The 24,566-nt window shown below is 43.2% G+C and overlaps 2 protein-coding genes across 4 annotated transcripts in view; both read left to right on the forward strand.

The window, feature by feature from the left end:
* elovl4a (ELOVL fatty acid elongase 4a) overlaps window positions 1-4,214 on the forward strand; it is a 14,569-nt gene extending 10,355 nt beyond the window's left edge. For all 3 annotated transcript variants that reach the window (XM_036937937.1, XM_036937943.1, XM_036937931.1), the window contains exon 7: window positions 1,497-4,214. In XM_036937937.1, the coding sequence (XP_036793832.1) occupies window positions 1,497-1,841 (345 nt within the window). In that variant the 3' untranslated portion in view covers window positions 1,842-4,214. The remainder of the gene's footprint in view (window positions 1-1,496) is intronic.
* On the forward strand, window positions 3,415-6,291 carry LOC118944054. Its single transcript, XM_036961612.1, has 3 exons — window positions 3,415-3,450; window positions 4,284-5,957; window positions 6,142-6,291. The coding sequence occupies exons 1-2, from the start codon at window positions 3,415-3,417 to the stop codon at window positions 5,910-5,912; spliced, it is 1,665 nt and encodes a 554-aa protein (XP_036817507.1). The 3' UTR covers window positions 5,913-5,957; window positions 6,142-6,291.
* Window positions 6,292-24,566: the final 18,275 nt, after the last annotated feature.

Below are 24,566 nucleotides of genomic sequence, written 5' to 3' on the forward strand. Positions count from 1 at the left end.
AGGTCCTGAGCGCTCTGTAGCAGGTTTTCATCAAGGATCGCTCTGTACTTTGCTCCGTTCATCTCGAACCTGACTAGTCTCCCAGTCCCTGCTGCTGAAAAACATCCCCACATCATGATGCTGTCACCACCATGTCACCACTGTAGAGATGGTGACAGGTTTCCTCCAGACGTGACACTTAGCATTCAGGCCAAGGAGTTCAATCTTGGTTTCATCAGACCAGAGAATCTTGTTTCTCATAGTCTGAGAGTCCTTTAGGTGCCTTTTGGCAAACTCCAAGCAGGCTGTCATGTGCCTTTTACTGAGGAGTGGCTTCCGTCTGGTCACTCTACCATAAAGGCCTGATTGGTGGAGTGCTGCAGAGATGGTTGTCCTTCTGGAAGGTTCTCCCATCTCCATAGAGGAACTAGGGAGCTCTGTCAGAGTGACCATCGGGTTCTTGGTCACTTCCCTGACCAAGGCTCTTCTTCCCCGATTGCTCAGTTTGGCCGGGTGGCCAGTTCTAAGAAGAGTCTTGGTGGTTCCAAACATCTTCCATTTAAGAATGATGGAGGCCACTGTGTTCTTGCGGACCTTCCAGACATTTTTTGTTACCCTTCCCCAGATCTGTTCCTCGACACAACCCTGTCTCTGAGCTCTACGGAAAATGCCAGCGGTTTAGACATGAATGGCTGTGTGTTGAGTTATTTTGAGGGGACAGCAAATTTACACTGTTATACAAGCTGTACACTCACTACTTTACATTGTAGCAAAGTGTCCTTTCTTCAGTGTTGTCACATGAAAAGATATACTCAAATATTTACAAAAAAATGTGAGGGGTGTACTCACTTTTGTGATATACTGTATGTCACTATGGGGTATTGTGATGTCACTATGGGGTATTGTGATGTCACTATGGGGTATTGTGATGTCACTATGGGGTATTGTGATGTCACTGGGGTATTGTGATGTCACTATGGGGTATTGTGATGTCACTATGGGGTATTGTGATGTCACTATGGGGTATTGTGTATAGATTGATAAGGAACATGTTTTTTAAAAATTTAATCCATTTTAGAATAAGGCTGTAACGTAACAAAATGTGGAAGAAGTCAAGGGGTCTGAATACTTTCCCCGAAGGCCCTGTAATATAATAAGGTTTGTACTGATCCCTCCCTCCGTCTCTACCTCAGGTCCAGTTCCATGTTTCTTTCCCCGAAGGCCCTGTAATATAATAAGGTTTGAACTGATCCCTCCCTCCGTCTCTACCTCAGGTCCAGTTCCATGTTTCTTTCCCAGAAGGCCCTGTAATATAATAAGGTTTGAACTGATCCCTCCCTCCGTCTCTACCTCAGGTCCAGTTCCATGTTTCTTTCCCAGAAGGCCCTGTAATATAATAAGGTTTGAACTGATCCCTCCCTCCGTCTCTACCTCAGGTCCAGTTCCATGTTTCTTTCCCAGAAGGCCCTGTAATATAATAAGGTTTGAACTGATCCCTCCCTCCGTCTCTACCTCAGGTCCAGTTCCATGTTACCATCGGCCACACTGCTCTGTCCCTCTACATGGACTGTGAGTTTCCCCACTGGATGCACTATGCCCTTATCTGCTACGCCCTCACCTTCATCGCCCTGTTCGGTAACTTCTACTACCAGACGTATCGCCGCACGCCGCGCCAACCCAGGGAGCCCAAGGCCGCCAAGGCTCTGTCTAACAACTGGGTCTCCAACGGGCTGTCCAAGGGACTGGGGAACGGAGCGGGGGTGGTGGTGGTGGGGGGCAAGGTGGAGGCAAAGGAGAGGTCGTCGGGGGTGGACAACGGGAATGGAAGGAGAAAGAGGAAGGGGAGGGCCAAGAGGGATTAGACGGAGGGGAGGGGTGTAGGGCTGAAGGAGGCTGGCACTAACAAGCCTTGCTGTTTGATCTTATTATACCTCCCACATAGCACCCTATTCCCTATACAGCACATGACTTGTAGGTGAAGGTGTGGTAAGAGGCAAGGCTGGAGTCAATTCCATTTCAATTCAGTCAATCTGTGACATTCAAAATTTACAATTTTCCTCATGGGCTTTGATTGGGGAAAATTTGAATTTCAGTTAACTTTCTGCGTTTGGCTGAATTGAAAGGGAAATAACCCCAACCCTGGCAAGAGGTCGCGACGTGTCCAAGGTGACCGTCATTACAACTAATCCAACTTTCAGTAGTTTCTGGTCTGGAAAACAATAACATCAACATGTTCTCTCTCTGTACTGCAGTGTTGAGGTTTGTAGCTAGCTAACCGACTGGGGTATAGCTAGCTAACCCACTGGTTTGTAGCTAGCTAACCCACTGGTTTGTAGCTAGCTGACCGACTGGTTTGTAGCTAGCTGACCGACTGGTTTGTAGCTAGCTGACCGACTGGCTTGTAGCTAGCTAACTCACTGGTTTGTAGCTAGCTGATTTAATGGTGTTTAGTTAGCTGATTCACTGGTGTTTAGCTAACTAACCCACTGGTTTGTAGCTAGCTAACTCGTTGATTCACTAGTTTGTAGCTAGCTGATTCATTGGTGTGTAGCTAGCCGATTCCCTGGTTTGTAGCTAGCTAACCCATTGGTTTGTAGCTAGCTAACCCACTGGTTTGTAGCTAGCTAACCCACTGGTTTGTAGCTAGCTAACCCACTGGTTTGTAGCTAGCTGATTCACTGGGGTGTAGCTAGCTAACCCACTGGTGTGTAGCTAGCTAACCCACTGGTTTGTAGCTAGCTAACCCACTGGTTTGTAGCTAGCTAACCCACTGGTTTGTAGCTAGCTAACCCACTGGTTTGTAGCTAGCTGATTCACTGGGGTGTAGCTAGCTAACCCACTGGTTTGTAGCTAGCTAACCCACTGGTTTGTAGCTAGCTGATTCACTGGGGTGTAGCTAGCTAACCCACTGGTTTGTAGTTAGCTAACCCACTGGTTTGTAGCTAGCTGATTCACTGGTGTGTAGTTAGCTAACCCACTGGTTTGTAGCTAGCTGATTCACTGGTGTGTAGTTAGCTAACCCACTGGTTTGTAGCTAGCTAACCCACTGGTTTGTAGCTAGCTGATTCACTGGTGTGTAGCTAGCTAACCCACTGGTAACAGTTACACTGCTATCTAGAGACAGGAACACACCACACACACACACATAGTTTAAACATTCATTGTGTACGTATGCCTTTTAAAGAATATGACTTACTCATACTGTCATTTTTGTCCTTTGTCCAGATTTGTTGATTCATATTATGTGAGGTAGGCCATTGAATTCTTCAGCCCACCCACACTGTTGCCATAAGCAGAGAGAGAGAGATAGAGATCGGTCAGTTTACATGCCCCATACATGATGTAATTGTTCATTTTTCTCAATAAGACAGACTCAGCTGTTGGCAATCCTAGCCACATGTTGAGATTGCATTAAAAAAAAATGGAGCTCTTGAAATGCAAGCTAAGCTTTATCCAATTACAACTTGGCCAGTTAGACTTGTTTACTTACTGTACATGCTAATAAAAAGCATCACTCATTATTATTAGAAGTGACATTCAGTTAGAGACAGTGGAATCTAGAAGTGACATTCGGTTAGAGACAGCGGAATCTAGAAGTGACATTCGGTTAGAGACAGTGGAATCTAGAAGTGACATTCGGTTAGAGACCGTGGAATCTAGAAGTGACATTCGGTTAGAGACCGTGGAATCTAGAAGTGACATTCGGTTTGAGACAGTGGAATCTAGAAGTGACATTCGGTTTGAGACATTGGAATCTAGAAGTGACATTCAGTTAGAGACAGTGGAATCTAGAAGTGACATTCAGTTAGAGACAGTGGAATCTAGAAGTGACATTCAGTTATAGACAGTGGAATCTAGAAGTGACATTCAGTTAGAGACAGTGGAATCTAGAAGTGACATTCGGTTAGAGACCGTGGAATCTAGAAGTGACATTCGGTTTGAGACATTGGAATCTAGAAGTGACATTCGGTTTGAGACAGTGAAATCTAGAAGAGACATTCAGTTAGAGACAGTGGAATCTAGAAGTGACATTCGGTTAGAGACAGTGGAATCTAGAAGAGACATTCAGTTAGAGACAGTGGAATCTAGAAGTGACATTCAGTTAGAGACAGTGGAATCTAGAAGAGACATTCAGTTAGAGACAGTGGAATCTAGAAGTGACATTCAGTTAGAGACAGTGGAATCTAGAAGAGACATTCAGTTAGAGACAGTGGAATCTAGAAGTGACATTCGGTTCGAGACAGTGGAATCTAGAAGAGACATTCGGTTAGAGACAGTGGAATCTAGAAGTGACATTCGGTTAGAGAGTGGAATCTAGAAGTGACATTCAGTTAGAGACAGTGGAATCTAGAAGCGACATTCAGTTAGAGACAGCGGAATCTAGAAGTGACATTCAGTTAGAGACAGCGGAATCTAGAAGTGACATTCAGTTAGAGACAGTGGAATCTAGAAGTGACATTCGGTTAGAGACAGCGGAATCTAGAAGCGACATACGGTTAGAGACAGTGGAATCTAGAAGTGACATTCAGTTAGAGACAGTGGAATCTAGAAGTGACATTCAGTTAGAGACAGTGGAATCTAGAAGTGACATTCGGTATGAGACATTGGAATCTAGAAGTGACATTCGGTTTGAGACAGTGGAATCTAGAAGAGACATTCGGTTAGAGACAGTGGAATCTAGAAGTGACATTCGGTTAGAGACAGTGGAATCTAGAAGAGACATTCAGTTAGAGGCAGTGGAATCTAGAAGAGACATTCAGTTAGAGGCAGTGGAATCTAGAAGAGACATTCAGTTAGAGACAGTGGAATCTAGAAGTGACATTCGGTTAGAGACAGTGGAATCTAGAAGTGACATTCAGTTAGAGGCAGTGGAATCTAGAAGAGACATTCAGTTAGAGACAGTGGAATCTAGAAGTGACATTCAGTTAGAGACAGTGGAATCTAGAAGTGACATTCAGAGACAGTGGAATCTAGAAGAGACAGTGGAATCTAGAAGAGACATTCAGTTAGAGACAGTGGAATCTAGAAGTGACATTCAGTTAGAGACAGTGGAATCTAGAAGTGACATTCGGTATGAGACATTGGAATCTAGAAGTGACATTCGGTTTGAGACAGTGGAATCTAGAAGAGACATTCGGTTAGAGACAGTGGAATCTAGAAGTGACATTCGGTTAGAGACAGTGGAATCTAGAAGAGACATTCAGTTAGAGGCAGTGGAATCTAGAAGAGACATTCTGTTAGAGGCAGTGGAATCTAGAAGAGACATTCAGTTAGAGACAGTGGAATCTAGAAGTGACATTCGGTTAGAGACAGTGGAATCTAGAAGTGACATTCAGTTAGAGGCAGTGGAATCTAGAAGAGACATTCAGTTAGAGACAGTGGAATCTAGAAGTGACATTCAGTTAGAGACAGTGGAATCTAGAAGTGACATTCAGAGACAGTGGAATCTAGAAGAGACAGTGGAATCTAGAAGAGACATTCAGTTAGAGACAGTGGGATCTAGAAGAGACATTCGGTTAGAGGCAGTGGAATCTAGAAGAGACATTCAGTTAGAGACAGTGGGATCTAGAAGAGACATTCGGTTAGAGACAGTGGAATCTAGAAGTGACATTCAGAGACAGTGGAATCTAGAAGAGACAGTGGAATCTAGAAGCGACATTCGGTTAGAGGCAGTGGAATCTAGAAGAGACATTCGGTTAGAGACAGTGGAATCTAGAAGCGACATTCAGTTAGAGACAGTGGGATCTAGAAGAGACATTCGGTTAGAGGCAGTGGAATCTAGAAGAGACATTCAGTTAGAGACAGTGGGATCTAGAAGAGACATTCGGTTAGAGACAGTGGAATCTAGAAGTGACATTCCGTTAGAGACAGTGGAATCTAGAAGAGACATTCAGTTAGAGGCAGTGGAATCTAGAAGAGACATTGGAATCTAGAAGAGACATTCAGTTAGAGACAGTGGAATCTAGAAGCTACATTTGGTTAGAGACAGTGGAATCTAGAAGAGACATTCGGTTAGAGGCAGTGGAATCTAGAAGAGACATTCCGTTAGAGACAGTGGAATCTAGAAGAGACATTCAGTTAGAGGCAGTGGAATCTAGAAGAGACATTGGAATCTAGAAGAGACATTCAGTTAGAGACAGTGGAATCTAGAAGCTACATTTGGTTAGAGACAGTGGAATTTCGTCCGAAATGTTTTCTTGTTTTTTTTATTTCACTGTTCTGTCCTGGCTGCCTCCACATACAATATCACTAGTTGTCTTACTCAGTGAACGTGGAGCTGTTGAGCAGAGCCAAGTAGACATACAGTAACTGTGAAGACGCTGCTATGGAATTTCAGGGCAATTTCAGGGCAAATCAACCAACTAGTCAACTGGGAGACGCTGTTTTATCAACCAATCAAATCGAATGATCGATTGCTGGATTGATTTGATACGCTGTTTAGGCAATATCAGCTGGTCAATGTGTTTAGTTAGTGTACTGTATATATATACTGCTACTGAAGGACCGTGTGCTCTACCTAACCGTGACACGTGTAGAGTACAACGCGACGCAGTCTACTCTAAGAGCAGCAAATTCAACCATGGTATCACGTCATGTAATAATAACGTTATTTCTTGTTTTTTTTATAGATTTGTATTGTTCCTGTCTTAAATATAAATAGTTGTTTTCTTCTCCTTCTGAATGGCAAAGTGCTTGTCTGTGTTTCAGTGTTCTTGAAGACTTTTTTTTATTTGTATATTATTGGCGTGTTGTATATATTAAACGCTGTGTGATTTTGTACATTTTGTGCTTTTGGGGGGGGGGGGGGGGGGGCGGAAAAGTTCCCAACTGAATGCCACGATGAGGCAGATATTTCTCTTGCACGTTCTTTTCAAAATGATCATGACTTATTTCAAAACTCACAGATACAAAATAAACAGAATGCCTGTACATACAGTATGTGTTGTCTCTCCTTCAGCCATTTTAAAATATATTTGTATGTCTTCGATCACTTCATTATTGTTGTTGAATGTATTACTGCTCGGGGGACAGGAATGGAGGGTGTAAATTGTCACTGCTCTCTGCACCAAGGTCATGTTGAGGCTTGGTCATTCTGAGTGGAGTGCCTTGTCATTCTACCAAGTGAACAACAGAGGGCGCAGTGGTCATTCTGAGTAGAGTGCCTGGTCATTCTACCAAATGAACACCAGAGGGCGCAGTGGTCATTCTGAGTGGAGTGCCTTGTCATTCTACCAAGTGAACACCAGAGGGCGCAGTGGTCATTAGAACAGAACAATGTTTTAAAGTCTTCAGCTCGAGAGAAGAATGGGGTTTACACTCCAGAGACTTGTCAATATCTAACCTGTATGTCCACCATGTTTCTTTCTCCTATCTAGTCCAGTCCAGTCCAGTATCTAACCTGTATGTCCACCATGTTTCTATCTCCTATCTAGTCCAGTCCAGTCCAGTATCTAACCTGTATGTCCACCATGTTTCTATCTCCTATCTAGTCCAGTCCAGTATCTAACCTGTATGTCCACCATGTTTCTATCTCCTATCTAGTCCAGTCCAGTCCAGTATCTAACCTGTATGTCCACCATGTTTCTATCTCCTATCTAGTCCAGTCCAGTTCAGTATCTAACCTGTATGTCCACCATGTTTCTATCTCCTATCTAGTCCAGTCCAGTATCTAACCTGTATGTCCACCATGTTTCTATCTCCTATCTAGTCCAGTCCAGTATCTAACCTGTATGTCCACCATGTTTCTATCTCCTATCTAGTCCAGTCCAGTCCAGTATCTAACCTGTATGTCCACCATGTCTCTATCTCCTATCTAGTCCAGTCCAGTATCTAACCTGTATGTCCACCATATTTCTATCTCCTATCTAGTCCAGTCCAGTATCTAACCTGTATGTCCACCATGTTTCTATCTCCTATCTAGTCCAGTCCAGTATCTAACCTGTATGTCCACCATGTTTCTTTCTCCTATCTAGTCCAGTCCAGTATCTAACCTGTATGTCCACCATGTTTCTATCTCCTATCTAGTCCAGTCCAGTATCTAACCTGTATGTCCACCATGTCTCTAGCTCCTATCTAGTCCAGTCCAGTCCAGTATCTAACCTGTATGTCCACCATGTGTCTATCTCCTATCTAGTCCAGTCCAGTATCTAACCTGTATGTCCACCATGTTTCTATCTCCTATCTAGTCCAGTCTAGTCCAGTATCTAACCTGTATGTCCACCATGTGTCTATCTCCTATCTAGTCCAGTCCAGTATCTAACCTGTATGTCCACCATGTTTCTATCGCCTATCTAGTCCAGTCCAGTATCTAACCTGTATGTCCACCATGTCTCTATCTCCTATCTAGTCCAGTCCAGTCCAGTATCTAACCTGTATGTCCACCATGTTTCTATCTCCTATCTAGTCCAGTCCAGTCCAGTATCTAACCTGTATATCTACCATGTTTCTATCTCCTATCCAGTCCAGTCCAGTATCTAACCTGTATGTCCACCATGTTTCTATCTCCTATCTAGTCCAGTCCAGTCCAGTATCTAACCTGTATGTCCACCATGTTTCTATCTCCTATCTAGTCCAGTCCAGTTCAGTATCTAACCTGTATGTCCACCATGTTTCTATCTCCTATCTAGTCCAGTCCAGTATCTAACCTGTATGTCCACCATGTTTCTATCTCCTATCTAGTCCAGTCCAGTCCAGTATCTAACCTGTATGTCTACCATGGTTCTATCTCCTATCTAGTCCAGTCCAGTATCTAACCTGTATGTCCACCATGTTTCTATCTCCTATCTAGTCCAGTCCAGTATCTAACCTGTATGTCCACCATGTTTCTATCTCCTATCTAGTCCAGTCCAGTCCAGTATCTAACCTGTATGTCTACCATGTTTCTATCTCCTATCCAGTCCAGTCCAGTATCTAACCTGTATGTCCACCATGTTTCTATCTCCTATCTAGTCCAGTCCAGTCCAGTATCTAACCTGTATGTCCACCATGTTTCTATCTCCTATCTAGTCCAGTCCAGTCCAGTATCTAACCTGTATGTCCACCATGTTTCTATCTCCTATCTAGTCCAGTCCAGTATCTAACCTGTATGTCCACCATGTTTCTATCTCCTCTCTAGTCCAGTCCAGTATCTAACCTGTATGTCCACCATGTTTCTATCTCCTATCTAGTCCAGTCCAGTATCTAACCTGTATGTCCACCATGTTTCTATCTCCTATCTAGTCCAGTCCAGTATCTAACCTGTATGTCTACCATGGTTCTATCTCCTATCTAGTCCAGTCCAGTATCTAACCTGTATGTCCACCATGTTTCTATCTCCTATCTAGTCCAGTCCAGTATCTAACCTGTATGTCCACCATGTTTCTATCTCCTATCTAGTCCAGTCCAGTATCTAACCTGTATGTCCACCATGTTTCTATCTCCTATCTAGTCCAGTCCAGTATCTAACCTGTATGTCCACCATGTTTCTATCTCCTATCTAGTCCAGTCCAGTATCTAACCTGTATGTCTACCATGTTTCTATCTCCTATCTAGTCCAGTTCAGTATCTAACCTGTATGTCCACCATGTTTCTATCTCCTATCTTGTCCAGTCCAGTCCAGTATCTAACCTGTATGTCCACCATGTTTCTATCTCCTATCTAGTCCAGTCCAGTCCAGTATCTAACCTGTATGTCCACCATGTTTCTATCTCCTATCTAGTCCAGTCCAGTATCTAACCTGTATGTCCACCATGTTTCTATCTCCTATCTAGTCCAGTCCAGTCCAGTATCTAACCTGTATGTCCACCATGTTTCTATCTCCTATCTAGTCTAGTCCAGTCCAGTATCTAACCTGTATGTCCACCATGTTTCTTTCTCTTATCTAGTCCAGTCCAGTATCTAACCTGTATGTCCACCATGTTTCTATCTCCTATCTAGTCCAGTCCAGTTCAGTATCTAACCTGTATGTCCACCATGTTTCTATCTCCTATCTAGTCCAGTCCAGTATCTAACCTGTATGTCCACCATGTTTCTATCTCCTATCTAGTCCAGTCCAGTATCTAACCTGTATGTCCACCATGTTTCTATCTCCTATCTAGTCCAGTCCAGTTCAGTATCTAACCTGTATGTCCACCATGTTTCTATCTCCTATCTAGTCTAGTCCAGTCCAGTATCTAACCTGTATGTCCACCATGTTTCTTTCTCCTATCTAGTCCAGTCCAGTATCTAACCTGTATGTCCACCATGTTTCTATCTCCTATCTAGTCCAGTCCAGTTCAGTATCTAACCTGTATGTCCACCATGTTTCTATCTCCTATCTAGTCCAGTCCAGTATCTAACCTGTATGTCCACCATGTTTCTATCTCCTATCTAGTCCAGTCCAGTATCTAACCTGTATGTCCACCATGTTTCTATCTCCTATCTAGTCCAGTCCAGTTCAGTATCTAACCTGTATGTCCACCATGTTTCTATCTCCTATCTAGTCCAGTCCAGTCCAGTATCTAACCTGTATGTCCACCATGTTTCTATCTCCTATCTAGTCCAGTCCAGTATCTAACCTGTATGTCCACCATGTTTCTATCTCCTATCTAGTCCAATCCAGTCCAGTATCTAACCTGTATGTCCACCATGTTTCTATCTCGTATCTAGTCCAGTCCAGTATCTAACCTGTATGTCCACCATGTTTCTATCTCCTATCTAGTCCAGTCCAGTCCAGTATCTAACCTGTATGTCCACCATGTTTCTATCTCCTATCTAGTCCAGTCCAGTATCTAACCTGTATGTCCACCATGTGTCTATCTCCTATCTAGTCCAGTCCAGTATCTAACCTGTATGTCCACCATGTTTCTATCGCCTATCTAGTCCAGTCCAGTATCTAACCTGTATGTCCACCATGTCTCTATCTCCTATCTAGTCCAGTCCAGTCCAGTATCTAACCTGTATGTCCACCATGTTTCTATCTCCTATCTAGTCCAGTCCAGTCCAGTATCTAACCTGTATGTCTAACATGTTTCTATCTCCTATCCAGTCCAGTCCAGTATCTAACCTGTATGTCCACCATGTTTCTATCTCCTATCTAGTCCAGTCCAGTCCAGTATCTAACCTGTATGTCCACCATGTTTCTATCTCCTATCTAGTCCAGTCCAGTCCAGTATCTAACCTGTATGTCCACCATGTTTCTATCTCCTATCTAGTCCAGTCCAGTCCAGTATCTAACCTGTATGTCCACCATGTTTCTATCTCCTATCTAGTCCAGTCCAGTCCAGTATCTAACCTGTATGTCTACCATGGTTCTATCTCCTATCTAGTCCAGTCCAGTATCTAACCTGTATGTCCACCATGTTTCTATCTCCTATCTAGTCCAGTCCAGTATCTAACCTGTATGTCCACCATGTTTCTATCTCCTATCTAGTCCAGTCCAGTCCAGTATCTAACCTGTATGTCTACCATGTTTCTATCTCCTATCCAGTCCAGTCCAGTATCTAACCTGTATGTCCACCATGTTTCTATCTCCTATCTAGTCCAGTCCAGTCCAGTATCTAACCTGTATGTCCACCATGTTTCTATCTCCTATCTAGTCCAGTCCAGTCCAGTATCTAACCTGTATGTCCACCATGTTTCTATCTCCTATCTAGTCCAGTCCAGTCCAGTATCTAACCTGTATGTCTACCATGGTTCTATCTCCTATCTAGTCCAGTCCAGTATCTAACCTGTATGTCCACCATGTTTCTATCTCCTATCTAGTCCAGTCCAGTATCTAACCTGTATGTCCACCATGTTTCTATCTCCTATCTAGTCCAGTCCAGTATCTAACCTGTATGTCCACCATGTTTCTATCTCCTATCTAGTCCAGTCCAGTATCTAACCTGTATGTCCACCATGTTTCTATCTCCTATCTAGTCCAGTTCAGTATCTAACCTGTATGTCCACCATGTTTCTATCTCCTATCTAGTCCAGTCCAGTCCAGTATCTAACCTGTATGTCCACCATGTTTCTATCTCCTATCTAGTCCAGTCCAGTCCAGTATCTAACCTGTATGTCCACCATGTTTCTATCTCCTATCTAGTCCAGTCCAGTATCTAACCTGTATGTCCACCATGTTTCTATCTCCTATCTAGTCCAGTCCAGTCCAGTATCTAACCTGTATGTCCACCATGTTTCTATCTCCTATCTAGTCTAGTCCAGTCCAGTATCTAACCTGTATGTCCACCATGTTTCTTTCTCCTATCTAGTCCAGTCCAGTATCTAACCTGTATGTCCACCATGTTTCTATCTCCTATCTAGTCCAGTCCAGTTCAGTATCTAACCTGTATGTCCACCATGTTTCTATCTCCTATCTAGTCCAGTCCAGTATCTAACCTGTATGTCCACCATGTTTCTATCTCCTATCTAGTCCAGTCCAGTATCTAACCTGTATGTCCACCATGTTTCTATCTCCTATCTAGTCCAGTCCAGTTCAGTATCTAACCTGTATGTCCACCATGTTTCTATCTCCTATCTAGTCCAGTCCAGTCCAGTATCTAACCTGTATGTCCACCATGTTTATATCTCCTATCTAGTCTAGTCCAGTATCTAACCTGTATGTCCACCATGTTTCTATCTCCTATCTAGTCCAGTCCAGTATCTAACCTGTATGTCCACCATGTTTCTATCTCCTATCTAGTCCAATCCAGTCCAGTATCTAACCTGTATGTCCACCATGTTTCTATCTCGTATCTAGTCCAGTCCAGTATCTAACCTGTATGTCCACCATGTTTCTATCTCCTATCTAGTCCAGTCCAGTCCAGTATCTAACCTGTATGTCCACCATGTTTCTATCTCCTATCTAGTCCAGTCCAGTCCAGTATCTAACCTGTATGTCCACCATGTTTCTATCTCCTATCTAGTCCAGTCCAGTATCTAACCTGTATGTCCACCATGTTTCTATCTCCTCTCTAGTCCAGTCCAGTCCAGTATCTAACCTGTATGTCCACCATGTTTCTATCTCCTATCTAGTCTAGTCCAGTATCTAACCTGTATGTCCACCATGTTTCTATCTCCTATCTAGTCCAGTCCAGTATCTAACCTGTTTGTCCACCATGTTTCTATCTCCTATCTAGTCCAATCCAGTCCAGTATCTAACCTGTATGTCCACCATGTTTCTATCTCGTATCTAGTCCAGTCCAGTATCTAACCTGTATGTCCACCATGTTTCTATCTCCTATCTAGTCCAGTCCAGTATCTAACCTGTATGTCCACCATGTTTCTATCTCCTATCTAGTCCAATCCAGTCCAGTATCTAACCTGTATGTCCACCATGTTTCTATCTCGTATCTAGTCCAGTCCAGTATCTAACCTGTATGTCCACCATGTTTCTATCTCCTATCTAGTCCAGTCCAGTCCAGTATCTAACCTGTATGTCCACCATGTTTCTATCTCCTATCTAGTCCAGTCCAGTCCAGTATCTAACCTGTATGTCCACCATGTCTCTATCTCCTATCTAGTCCAGTCCAGTATCTAACCTGTATGTCCACCATATTTCTATCTCCTATCTAGTCCAGTCCAGTATCTAACCTGTATGTCCACCATGTTTCTATCTCCTATCTAGTCCAGTCCAGTATCTAACCTGTATGTCCACCATGTTTCTTTCTCCTATCTAGTCCAGTCCAGTATCTAACCTGTATGTCCACCATGTTTCTATCTCCTATCTAGTCCAGTCCAGTATCTAACCTGTATGTCCACCATGTCTCTATCTCCTATCTAGTCCAGTCCAGTCCAGTATCTAACCTGTATGTCCACCATGTGTCTATCTCCTATCTAGTCCAGTCCAGTATCTAACCTGTATGTCCACCATGTTTCTATCTCCTATCTAGTCCAGTCCAGTCCAGTATCTAACCTGTATGTCCACCATGTGTCTATCTCCTATCTAGTCCAGTCCAGTATCTAACCTGTATGTCCACCATGTTTCTATCGCCTATCTAGTCCAGTCCAGTATCTAACCTGTATGTCCACCATGTCTCTATCTCCTATCTAGTCCAGTCCAGTCCAGTATCTAACCTGTATGTCCACCATGTTTCTATCTCCTATCTAGTCCAGTCCAGTCCAGTATCTAACCTGTATGTCTAACATGTTTCTATCTCCTATCCAGTCCAGTCCAGTATCTAACCTGTATGTCCACCATGTTTCTATCTCCTATCTAGTCCAGTCCAGTCCAGTATCTAACCTGTATGTCCACCATGTTTCTATCTCCTATCTAGTCCAGTCCAGTCCAGTATCTAACCTGTATGTCCACCATGTTTCTATCTCCTATCTAGTCCAGTCCAGTCCAGTATCTAACCTGTATGTCCACCATGTTTCTATCTCCTATCTAGTCCAGTCCAGTCCAGTATCTAACCTGTATGTCTACCATGGTTCTATCTCCTATCTAGTCCAGTCCAGTATCTAACCTGTATGTCCACCATGTTTCTATCTCCTATCTAGTCCAGTCCAGTATCTAACCTGTATGTCCACCATGTTTCTATCTCCTATCTAGTCCAGTCCAGTCCAGTATCTAACCTGTATGTCTACCATGTTTCTATCTCCTATCCAGTCCAGTCCAGTATCTAACCTGTATGTCCACCATGTTTCTATCTCCTATCTAGTCCAGTCCAGTCCAGTATCTAACCTGTATGTCCACCATGTTTCTATCTCCTATCTAGTCCAGTCCAGTCCAGTATCTAACCTGTATGTCCACCATGTTTCTATCTCCTATCTAGTCCAGTCCAGTCCAGTATCTAACCTGTATGTCCACCATGTTTCTATCTCCTATCTAGTCCAGTCCAGTATCTAACCTGTATGTCCACCATGTTTCTATCTCCTATCTAGTCCAGTCCAGTCCAGTATCTAACCTGTATGTCCACCATGTTTCTATCTCCTATCTAGTCCAGTCCAGTCCAGTATCTAACCTGTATGTCCACCATGTTTCTATCTCCTATCTAGTCCAGTCCAGTCCAGTATCTAACCTGTATGTCCACCATGTTTCTATCTCCTATCTAGTCCAGTCCAGTCCAGTATCTAACCTGTATGTCTACCATGGTTCTATCTCCTATCTAGTCCAGTCCAGTATCTAACCTGTATGTCCACCATGTTTCTATCTCCTATCTAGTCCAGTCCAGTATCTAACCTGTATGTCCACCATGTTTCTATCTCCTATCTAGTCCAGTCCAGTCCAGTATCTAACCTGTATGTCTACCATGTTTCTATCTCCTATCCAGTCCAGTCCAGTATCTAACCTGTATGTCCACCATGTTTCTATCTCCTATCTAGTCCAGTCCAGTCCAGTATCTAACCTGTATGTCCACCATGTTTCTATCTCCTATCTAGTCCAGTCCAGTCCAGTATCTAACCTGTATGTCCACCATGTTTCTATCTCCTATCTAGTCCAGTCCAGTCCAGTATCTAACCTGTATGTCCACCATGTTTCTATCTCCTATCTAGTCCAGTCCAGTATCTAACCTGTATGTCCACCATGTTTCTATCTCCTCTCTAGTCCAGTCCAGTCCAGTATCTAACCTGTATGTCCACCATGTTTCTATCTCCTATCTAGTCTAGTCCAGTATCTAACCTGTATGTCCACCATGTTTCTATCTCCTATCTAGTCCAGTCCAGTATCTAACCTGTTTGTCCACCATGTTTCTATCTCCTATCTAGTCCAATCCAGTCCAGTATCTAACCTGTATGTCCACCATGTTTCTATCTCGTATCTAGTCCAGTCCAGTATCTAACCTGTATGTCCACCATGTTTCTATCTCCTATCTAGTCCAGTCCAGTCCAGTATCTAACCTGTATGTCCACCATGTTTCTATCTCCTATCTAGTCCAATCCAGTATCTAACCTGTATGTCCACCATGTTTCTATCTCCTATCTAGTCCAGTCCAGTATCTAACCTGTATGTCCACCATGTTTCTATCTCCTATCTAGTCCAGTCCAGTATCTAACCTGTATGTCCACCATATTTCTATCTCCTATCTAGTCCAGTCCAGTATCTAACCTGTATGTCCACCATGTTTCTATCTCCTATCTAGTCCAGTCCAGTATCTAACCTGTATGTCCACCATGTTTCTTTCTCCTATCTAGTCCAGTCCAGTATCTAACCTGTATGTCCACCACGTTTCTATCTCCTATCTAGTCCAGTCCAGTATCTAACCTGTATGTCCACCATGTTTCTTTCTCCTATCTAGTCCAGTCCAGTATCTAACCTGTATGTCCACCATGTTTCTATCTCCTATCTAGTCCAGTCCAGTATCTAACCTGTATGTCCACCATGTCTCTATCTCCTATCTAGTCCAGTCCAGTCCAGTATCTAACCTGTATGTCCACCATGTGTCTATCTCCTATCTAGTCCAGTCCAGTATCTAACCTGTATGTCCACCATGTTTCTATCTCCTATCTAGTCCAGTCTAGTCCAGTATCTAACCTGTATGTCCACCATGTTTCTATCTCCTATCTAGTCCAGTCCAGTCCAGTATCTAACCTGTATGTCTACCATGTTTCTATCTCCTATCCAGTCCAGTCCAGTATCTAACCTGTATGTCCACCATGTTTCTATCTCCTATCTAGTCCAGTCCAGTCCAGTATCTAACCTGTATGTCCACCATGTTTCTATCTCCTATCTAGTCCAGTCCAGTCCAGTATCTAACCTGTATGTCCACCATGTTTCTATCTCCTATCTAGTCCAGTCCAGTCCAGTATCTAACCTGTATGTCCACCATGTTTCTATCTCCTATCTAGTCCAGTCCAGTCCAGTATCTAACCTGTATGTCTACCATGGTTCTATCTCCTATCTAGTCCAGTCCAGTATCTAACCTGTATGTCCACCATGTTTCTATCTCCTATCTAGTCCAGTCCAGTATCTAACCTGTATGTCCACCATGTTTCTATCTCCTATCTAGTCCAGTCCAGTCCAGTATCTAACCTGTATGTCTACCATGTTTCTATCTCCTATCCAGTCCAGTCCAGTATCTAACCTGTATGTCCACCATGTTTCTATCTCCTATCTAGTCCAGTCCAGTCCAGTATCTAACCTGTATGTCCACCATGTTTCTATCTCCTATCTAGTCCAGTCCAGTCCAGTATCTAACCTGTATGTCCACCATGTTTCTATCTCCTATCTAGTCCAGTCCAGTCCAGTATCTAACCTGTATGTCTACCATGGTTCTATCTCCTATCTAGTCCAGTCCAGTATCTAACCTGTATGTCCACCATGTTTCTATCTCCTATCTAGTCCAGTCCAGTATCTAACCTGTATGTCCACCATGTTTCTATCTCCTATCTAGTCCAGTCCAGTATCTAACCTGTATGTCCACCATGTTTCTATCTCCTATCTAGTCCAGTCCAGTATCTAACCTGTATGTCCACCATGTTTCTATCTCCTATCTAGTCCAGTTCAGTATCTAACCTGTATGTCCACCATGTTTCTATCTCCTATCTAGTCCAGTCCAGTCCAGTATCTAACCTGTATGTCCACCATGTTTCTATCTCGTATCTAGTCCAGTCCAGTATCTAACCTGTATGTCCACCATGTTTCTATCTCCTATCTAGTCCAGTCCAGTCCAGTATCTAACCTGTATGTCCACCATGTTTCTATCTCCTATCTAGTCCAGTCCAGTCCAGTATCTAACCTGTATGTCCACCATGTTTCTATCTCCTATCTAGTCCAGTCCAGTATCTAACCTGTATGTCCACCATGTTTCTATCTCCTCTCTAGTCCAGTCCAGTCCAGTATCTAACCTGTATGTCCACCATGTTTCTATCTCCTATCTAGTCTAGTCCAGTATCTAACCTGTATGTCCACCATGTTTCTATCTCCTATCTAGTCCAGTCCAGTATCTAACCTGTTTGTCCACCATGTTTCTATCTCCTATCTAGTCCAATCCAGTCCAGTATCTAACCTGTATGTCCACCATGTTTCTATCTCGTATCTAGTCCAGTCCAGTATCTAACCTGTATGTCCACCATGTTTCTATCTCCTATCTAGTCCAGTCCAGTCCAGTATCTAACCTGTATGTCCACCATGTTTCTATCTCCTATCTAGTCCAGTCCAGTATCTAACCTGTATGTCCACCATGTTTCTATCTCCTATCTAGTCCAGTCCAGTATCTAACCTGTATGTCCACCATGTTTCTATCTCCTATCTAGTCCAGTCCAGTCCAGTATCTAACCTGTATGTCCACCATGTTTCTATCTCCTATCTAGTCCAGTCCAGTATCTAACCTGTATGTCCACCATGTTTCTATCTCCTATCTAGTCCAGTCCAGTATCTAACCTGTATGTCCACCATATTTCTATCTCCTATCTAGTCCAGTCCAGTATCTAACCTGTATGTCCACCATGTTTCTATCTCCTATCTAGTCCAGTCCAGTATCTAACCTGTATGTCCACCATGTTTCTTTCTCCTATCTAGTCCAGTCCAGTATCTAACCTGTATGTCCACCATGTTTCTATCTCCTATCTAGTCCAGTCCAGTATCTAACCTGTATGTCCACCATGTCTCTATCTCCTATCTAGTCCAGTCCAGTCCAGTATCTAACCTGTATGTCCACCATGTGTCTATCTCCTATCTAGTCCAGTCCAGTATCTAACCTGTATGTCCACCATGTTTCTATCTCCTATCTAGTCCAGTCTAGTCCAGTATCTAACCTGTATGTCCACCATGTTTCTATCTCCTATCTAGTCCAGTCCAGTCCAGTATCTAACCTGTATGTCTACCATGTTTCTATCTCCTATCCAGTCCAGTCCAGTATCTAACCTGTATGTCCACCATGTTTCTATCTCCTATCTAGTCCAGTCCAGTCCAGTATCTAACCTGTATGTCCACCATGTTTCTATCTCCTATCTAGTCCAGTCCAGTCCAGTATCTAACCTGTATGTCCACCATGTTTCTATCTCCTATCTAGTCCAGTCCAGTCCAGTATCTAACCTGTATGTCCACCATGTTTCTATCTCCTATCTAGTCCAGTCCAGTCCAGTATCTAACCTGTATGTCTACCATGGTTCTATCTCCTATCTAGTCCAGTCCAGTATCTAACCTGTATGTCCACCATGTTTCTATCTCCTATCTAGTCCAGTCCAGTATCTAACCTGTATGTCCACCATGTTTCTATCTCCTATCTAGTCCAGTCCAGTCCAGTATCTAACCTGTATGTCTACCATGTTTCTATCTCCTATCCAGTCCAGTCCAGTATCTAACCTGTATGTCCACCATGTTTCTATCTCCTATCTAGTCCAGTCCAGTCCAGTATCTAACCTGTATGTCCACCATGTTTCTATCTCCTATCTAGTCCAGTCCAGTCCAGTATCTAACCTGTATGTCCACCATGTTTCTATCTCCTATCTAGTCCAGTCCAGTCCAGTATCTAACCTGTATGTCTACCATGGTTCTATCTCCTATCTAGTCCAGTCCAGTATCTAACCTGTATGTCCACCATGTTTCTATCTCCTATCTAGTCCAGTCCAGTATCTAACCTGTATGTCCACCATGTTTCTATCTCCTATCTAGTCCAGTCCAGTATCTAACCTGTATGTCCACCATGTTTCTATCTCCTATCTAGTCCAGTCCAGTATCTAACCTGTATGTCCACCATGTTTCTATCTCCTATCTAGTCCAGTTCAGTATCTAACCTGTATGTCCACCATGTTTCTATCTCCTATCTAGTCCAGTCCAGTCCAGTATCTAACCTGTATGTCCACCATGTTTCTATCTCCTATCTAGTCCAGTCCAGTCCAGTATCTAACCTGTATGTCCACCATGTTTCTATCTCCTATCTAGTCCAGTCCAGTATCTAACCTGTATGTCCACCATGTTTCTATCTCCTATCTAGTCCAGTCCAGTCCAGTATCTAACCTGTATGTCCACCATGTTTCTATCTCCTATCTAGTCCAGTCCAGTCCAGTATCTAACCTGTATGTCCACCATGTTTCTATCTCCTATCTAGTCCAGTCCAGTCCAGTATCTAACCTGTATGTCTACCATGGTTCTATCTCCTATCTAGTCCAGTCCAGTATCTAACCTGTATGTCCACCATGTTTCTATCTCCTATCTAGTCCAGTCCAGTATCTAACCTGTATGTCCACCATGTTTCTATCTCCTATCTAGTCCAGTCCAGTCCAGTATCTAACCTGTATGTCTACCATGTTTCTATCTCCTATCCAGTCCAGTCCAGTATCTAACCTGTATGTCCACCATGTTTCTATCTCCTATCTAGTCCAGTCCAGTCCAGTATCTAACCTGTATGTCCACCATGTTTCTATCTCCTATCTAGTCCAGTCCAGTCCAGTATCTAACCTGTATGTCCACCATGTTTCTATCTCCTATCTAGTCCAGTCCAGTCCAGTATCTAACCTGTATGTCTACCATGGTTCTATCTCCTATCTAGTCCAGTCCAGTATCTAACCTGTATGTCCACCATGTTTCTATCTCCTATCTAGTCCAGTCCAGTATCTAACCTGTATGTCCACCATGTTTCTATCTCCTATCTAGTCCAGTCCAGTATCTAACCTGTATGTCCACCATGTTTCTATCTCCTATCTAGTCCAGTCCAGTATCTAACCTGTATGTCCACCATGTTTCTATCTCCTATCTAGTCCAGTTCAGTATCTAACCTGTATGTCCACCATGTTTCTATCTCCTATCTAGTCCAGTCCAGTCCAGTATCTAACCTGTATGTCCACCATGTTTCTATCTCCTATCTAGTCCAGTCCAGTCCAGTATCTAACCTGTATGTCCACCATGTTTCTATCTCCTATCTAGTCCAGTCCAGTATCTAACCTGTATGTCCACCATGTTTCTATCTCCTATCTAGTCCAGTCCAGTCCAGTATCTAACCTGTATGTCCACCATGTTTCTATCTCCTATCTAGTCTAGTCCAGTCCAGTATCTAACCTGTATGTCCACCATGTTTCTTTCTCCTATCTAGTCCAGTCCAGTATCTAACCTGTATGTCCACCATGTTTCTATCTCCTATCTAGTCCAGTCCAGTTCAGTATCTAACCTGTATGTCCACCATGTTTCTATCTCCTATCTAGTCCAGTCCAGTATCTAACCTGTATGTCCACCATGTTTCTATCTCCTATCTAGTCCAGTCCAGTATCTAACCTGTAAGTCCACCATGTTTCTATCTCCTATCTAGTCCAGTCCAGTTCAGTATCTAACCTGTATGTCCACCATGTTTCTATCTCCTATCTAGTCCAGTCCAGTCCAGTATCTAACCTGTATGTCCACCATGTTTCTATCTCCTATCTAGTCTAGTCCAGTATCTAACCTGTATGTCCACCATGTTTCTATCTCCTATCTAGTCCAGTCCAGTATCTAACCTGTATGTCCACCATGTTTCTATCTCCTATCTAGTCCAATCCAGTCCAGTATCTAACCTGTATGTCCACCATGTTTCTATCTCGTATCTAGTCCAGTCCAGTATCTAACCTGTATGTCCACCATGTTTCTATCTCCTATCTAGTCCAGTCCAGTCCAGTATCTAACCTGTATGTCCACCATGTTTCTATCTCCTATCTAGTCCAGTCCAGTCCAGTATCTAACCTGTATGTCCACCATGTTTCTATCTCCTATCTAGTCCAGTCCAGTATCTAACCTGTATGTCCACCATGTTTCTATCTCCTCTCTAGTCCAGTCCAGTCCAGTATCTAACCTGTATGTCCACCATGTTTCTATCTCCTATCTAGTCTAGTCCAGTATCTAACCTGTATGTCCACCATGTTTCTATCTCCTATCTAGTCCAGTCCAGTATCTAACCTGTTTGTCCACCATGTTTCTATCTCCTATCTAGTCCAATCCAGTCCAGTATCTAACCTGTATGTCCACCATGTTTCTATCTCGTATCTAGTCCAGTCCAGTATCTAACCTGTATGTCCACCATGTTTCTATCTCCTATCTAGTCCAATCCAGTATCTAACCTGTATGTCCACCATGTTTCTATCTCCTATCTAGTCCAGTCCAGTATCTAACCTGTATGTCCACCATGTTTCTATCTCCTATCTAGTCCAGTCCAGTCCAGTATCTAACCTGTATGTCCACCATGTTTCTATCTCCTATCTAGTCCAGTCCAGTATCTAACCTGTATGTCCACCATGTTTCTATCTCCTATCTAGTCCAGTCCAGTATCTAACCTGTATGTCCACCATATTTCTATCTCCTATCTAGTCCAGTCCAGTATCTAACCTGTATGTCCACCATGTTTCTATCTCCTATCTAGTCCAGTCCAGTATCTAACCTGTATGTCCACCATGTTTCTTTCTCCTATCTAGTCCAGTCCAGTATCTAACCTGTATGTCCACCATGTTTCTATCTCCTATCTAGTCCAGTCCAGTATCTAACCTGTATGTCCACCATGTCTCTATCTCCTATCTAGTCCAGTCCAGTCCAGTATCTAACCTGTATGTCCACCATGTGTCTATCTCCTATCTAGTCCAGTCCAGTATCTAACCTGTATGTCCACCATGTTTCTATCTCCTATCTAGTCCAGTCTAGTCCAGTATCTAACCTGTATGTCCACCATGTGTCTATCTCCTATCTAGTCCAGTCCAGTATCTAACCTGTATGTCCACCATGTTTCTATCGCCTATCTAGTCCAGTCCAGTATCTAACCTGTATGTCCACCATGTCTCTATCTCCTATCTAGTCCAGTCCAGTCCAGTATCTAACCTGTATGTCCACCATGTTTCTATCTCCTATCTAGTCCAGTCCAGTCCAGTATCTAACCTGTATGTCTACCATGTTTCTATCTCCTATCCAGTCCAGTCCAGTATCTAACCTGTATGTCCACCATGTTTCTATCTCCTATCTAGTCCAGTCCAGTCCAGTATCTAACCTGTATGTCCACCATGTTTCTATCTCCTATCTAGTCCAGTCCAGTTCAGTATCTAACCTGTATGTCCACCATGTTTCTATCTCCTATCTAGTCCAGTCCAGTCCAGTATCTAACCTGTATGTCCACCATGTTTCTATCTCCTATCTAGTCTAGTCCAGTATCTAACCTGTATGTCCACCATGTTTCTATCTCCTATCTAGTCCAGTCCAGTATCTAACCTGTATGTCCACCATGTTTCTATCTCCTATCTAGTCCAATCCAGTCCAGTATCTAACCTGTATGTCCACCATGTTTCTATCTCGTATCTAGTCCAGTCCAGTATCTAACCTGTATGTCCACCATGTTTCTATCTCCTATCTAGTCCAGTCCAGTCCAGTATCTAACCTGTATGTCCACCATGTTTCTATCTCCTATCTAGTCCAGTCCAGTCCAGTATCTAACCTGTATGTCCACCATGTTTCTATCTCCTATCTAGTCCAGTCCAGTATCTAACCTGTATGTCCACCATGTTTCTATCTCCTCTCTAGTCCAGTCCAGTCCAGTATCTAACCTGTATGTCCACCATGTTTCTATCTCCTATCTAGTCTAGTCCAGTATCTAACCTGTATGTCCACCATGTTTCTATCTCCTATCTAGTCCAGTCCAGTATCTAACCTGTTTGTCCACCATGTTTCTATCTCCTATCTAGTCCAATCCAGTCCAGTATCTAACCTGTATGTCCACCATGTTTCTATCTCGTATCTAGTCCAGTCCAGTATCTAACCTGTATGTCCACCATGTTTCTATCTCCTATCTAGTCCAATCCAGTATCTAACCTGTATGTCCACCATGTTTCTATCTCCTATCTAGTCCAGTCCAGTATCTAACCTGTATGTCCACCATGTTTCTATCTCCTATCTAGTCCAGTCCAGTCCAGTATCTAACCTGTATGTCCACCATGTTTCTATCTCCTATCTAGTCCAGTCCAGTATCTAACCTGTATGTCCACCATGTTTCTATCTCCTATCTAGTCCAGTCCAGTATCTAACCTGTATGTCCACCATATTTCTATCTCCTATCTAGTCCAGTCCAGTATCTAACCTGTATGTCCACCATGTTTCTATCTCCTATCTAGTCCAGTCCAGTATCTAACCTGTATGTCCACCATGTTTCTTTCTCCTATCTAGTCCAGTCCAGTATCTAACCTGTATGTCCACCATGTTTCTATCTCCTATCTAGTCCAGTCCAGTATCTAACCTGTATGTCCACCATGTCTCTATCTCCTATCTAGTCCAGTCCAGTCCAGTATCTAACCTGTATGTCCACCATGTGTCTATCTCCTATCTAGTCCAGTCCAGTATCTAACCTGTATGTCCACCATGTTTCTATCTCCTATCTAGTCCAGTCTAGTCCAGTATCTAACCTGTATGTCCACCATGTGTCTATCTCCTATCTAGTCCAGTCCAGTATCTAACCTGTATGTCCACCATGTTTCTATCGCCTATCTAGTCCAGTCCAGTATCTAACCTGTATGTCCACCATGTCTCTATCTCCTATCTAGTCCAGTCCAGTCCAGTATCTAACCTGTATGTCCACCATGTTTCTATCTCCTATCTAGTCCAGTCCAGTCCAGTATCTAACCTGTATGTCTACCATGTTTCTATCTCCTATCCAGTCCAGTCCAGTATCTAACCTGTATGTCCACCATGTTTCTATCTCCTATCTAGTCCAGTCCAGTCCAGTATCTAACCTGTATGTCCACCATGTTTCTATCTCCTATCTAGTCCAGTC

The sequence above is a fragment of the Oncorhynchus mykiss genome, chromosome 2 (assembly GCF_013265735.2).
Source record: "Oncorhynchus mykiss isolate Arlee chromosome 2, USDA_OmykA_1.1, whole genome shotgun sequence".
Taxonomy (NCBI): domain Eukaryota; kingdom Metazoa; phylum Chordata; class Actinopteri; order Salmoniformes; family Salmonidae; genus Oncorhynchus; species Oncorhynchus mykiss.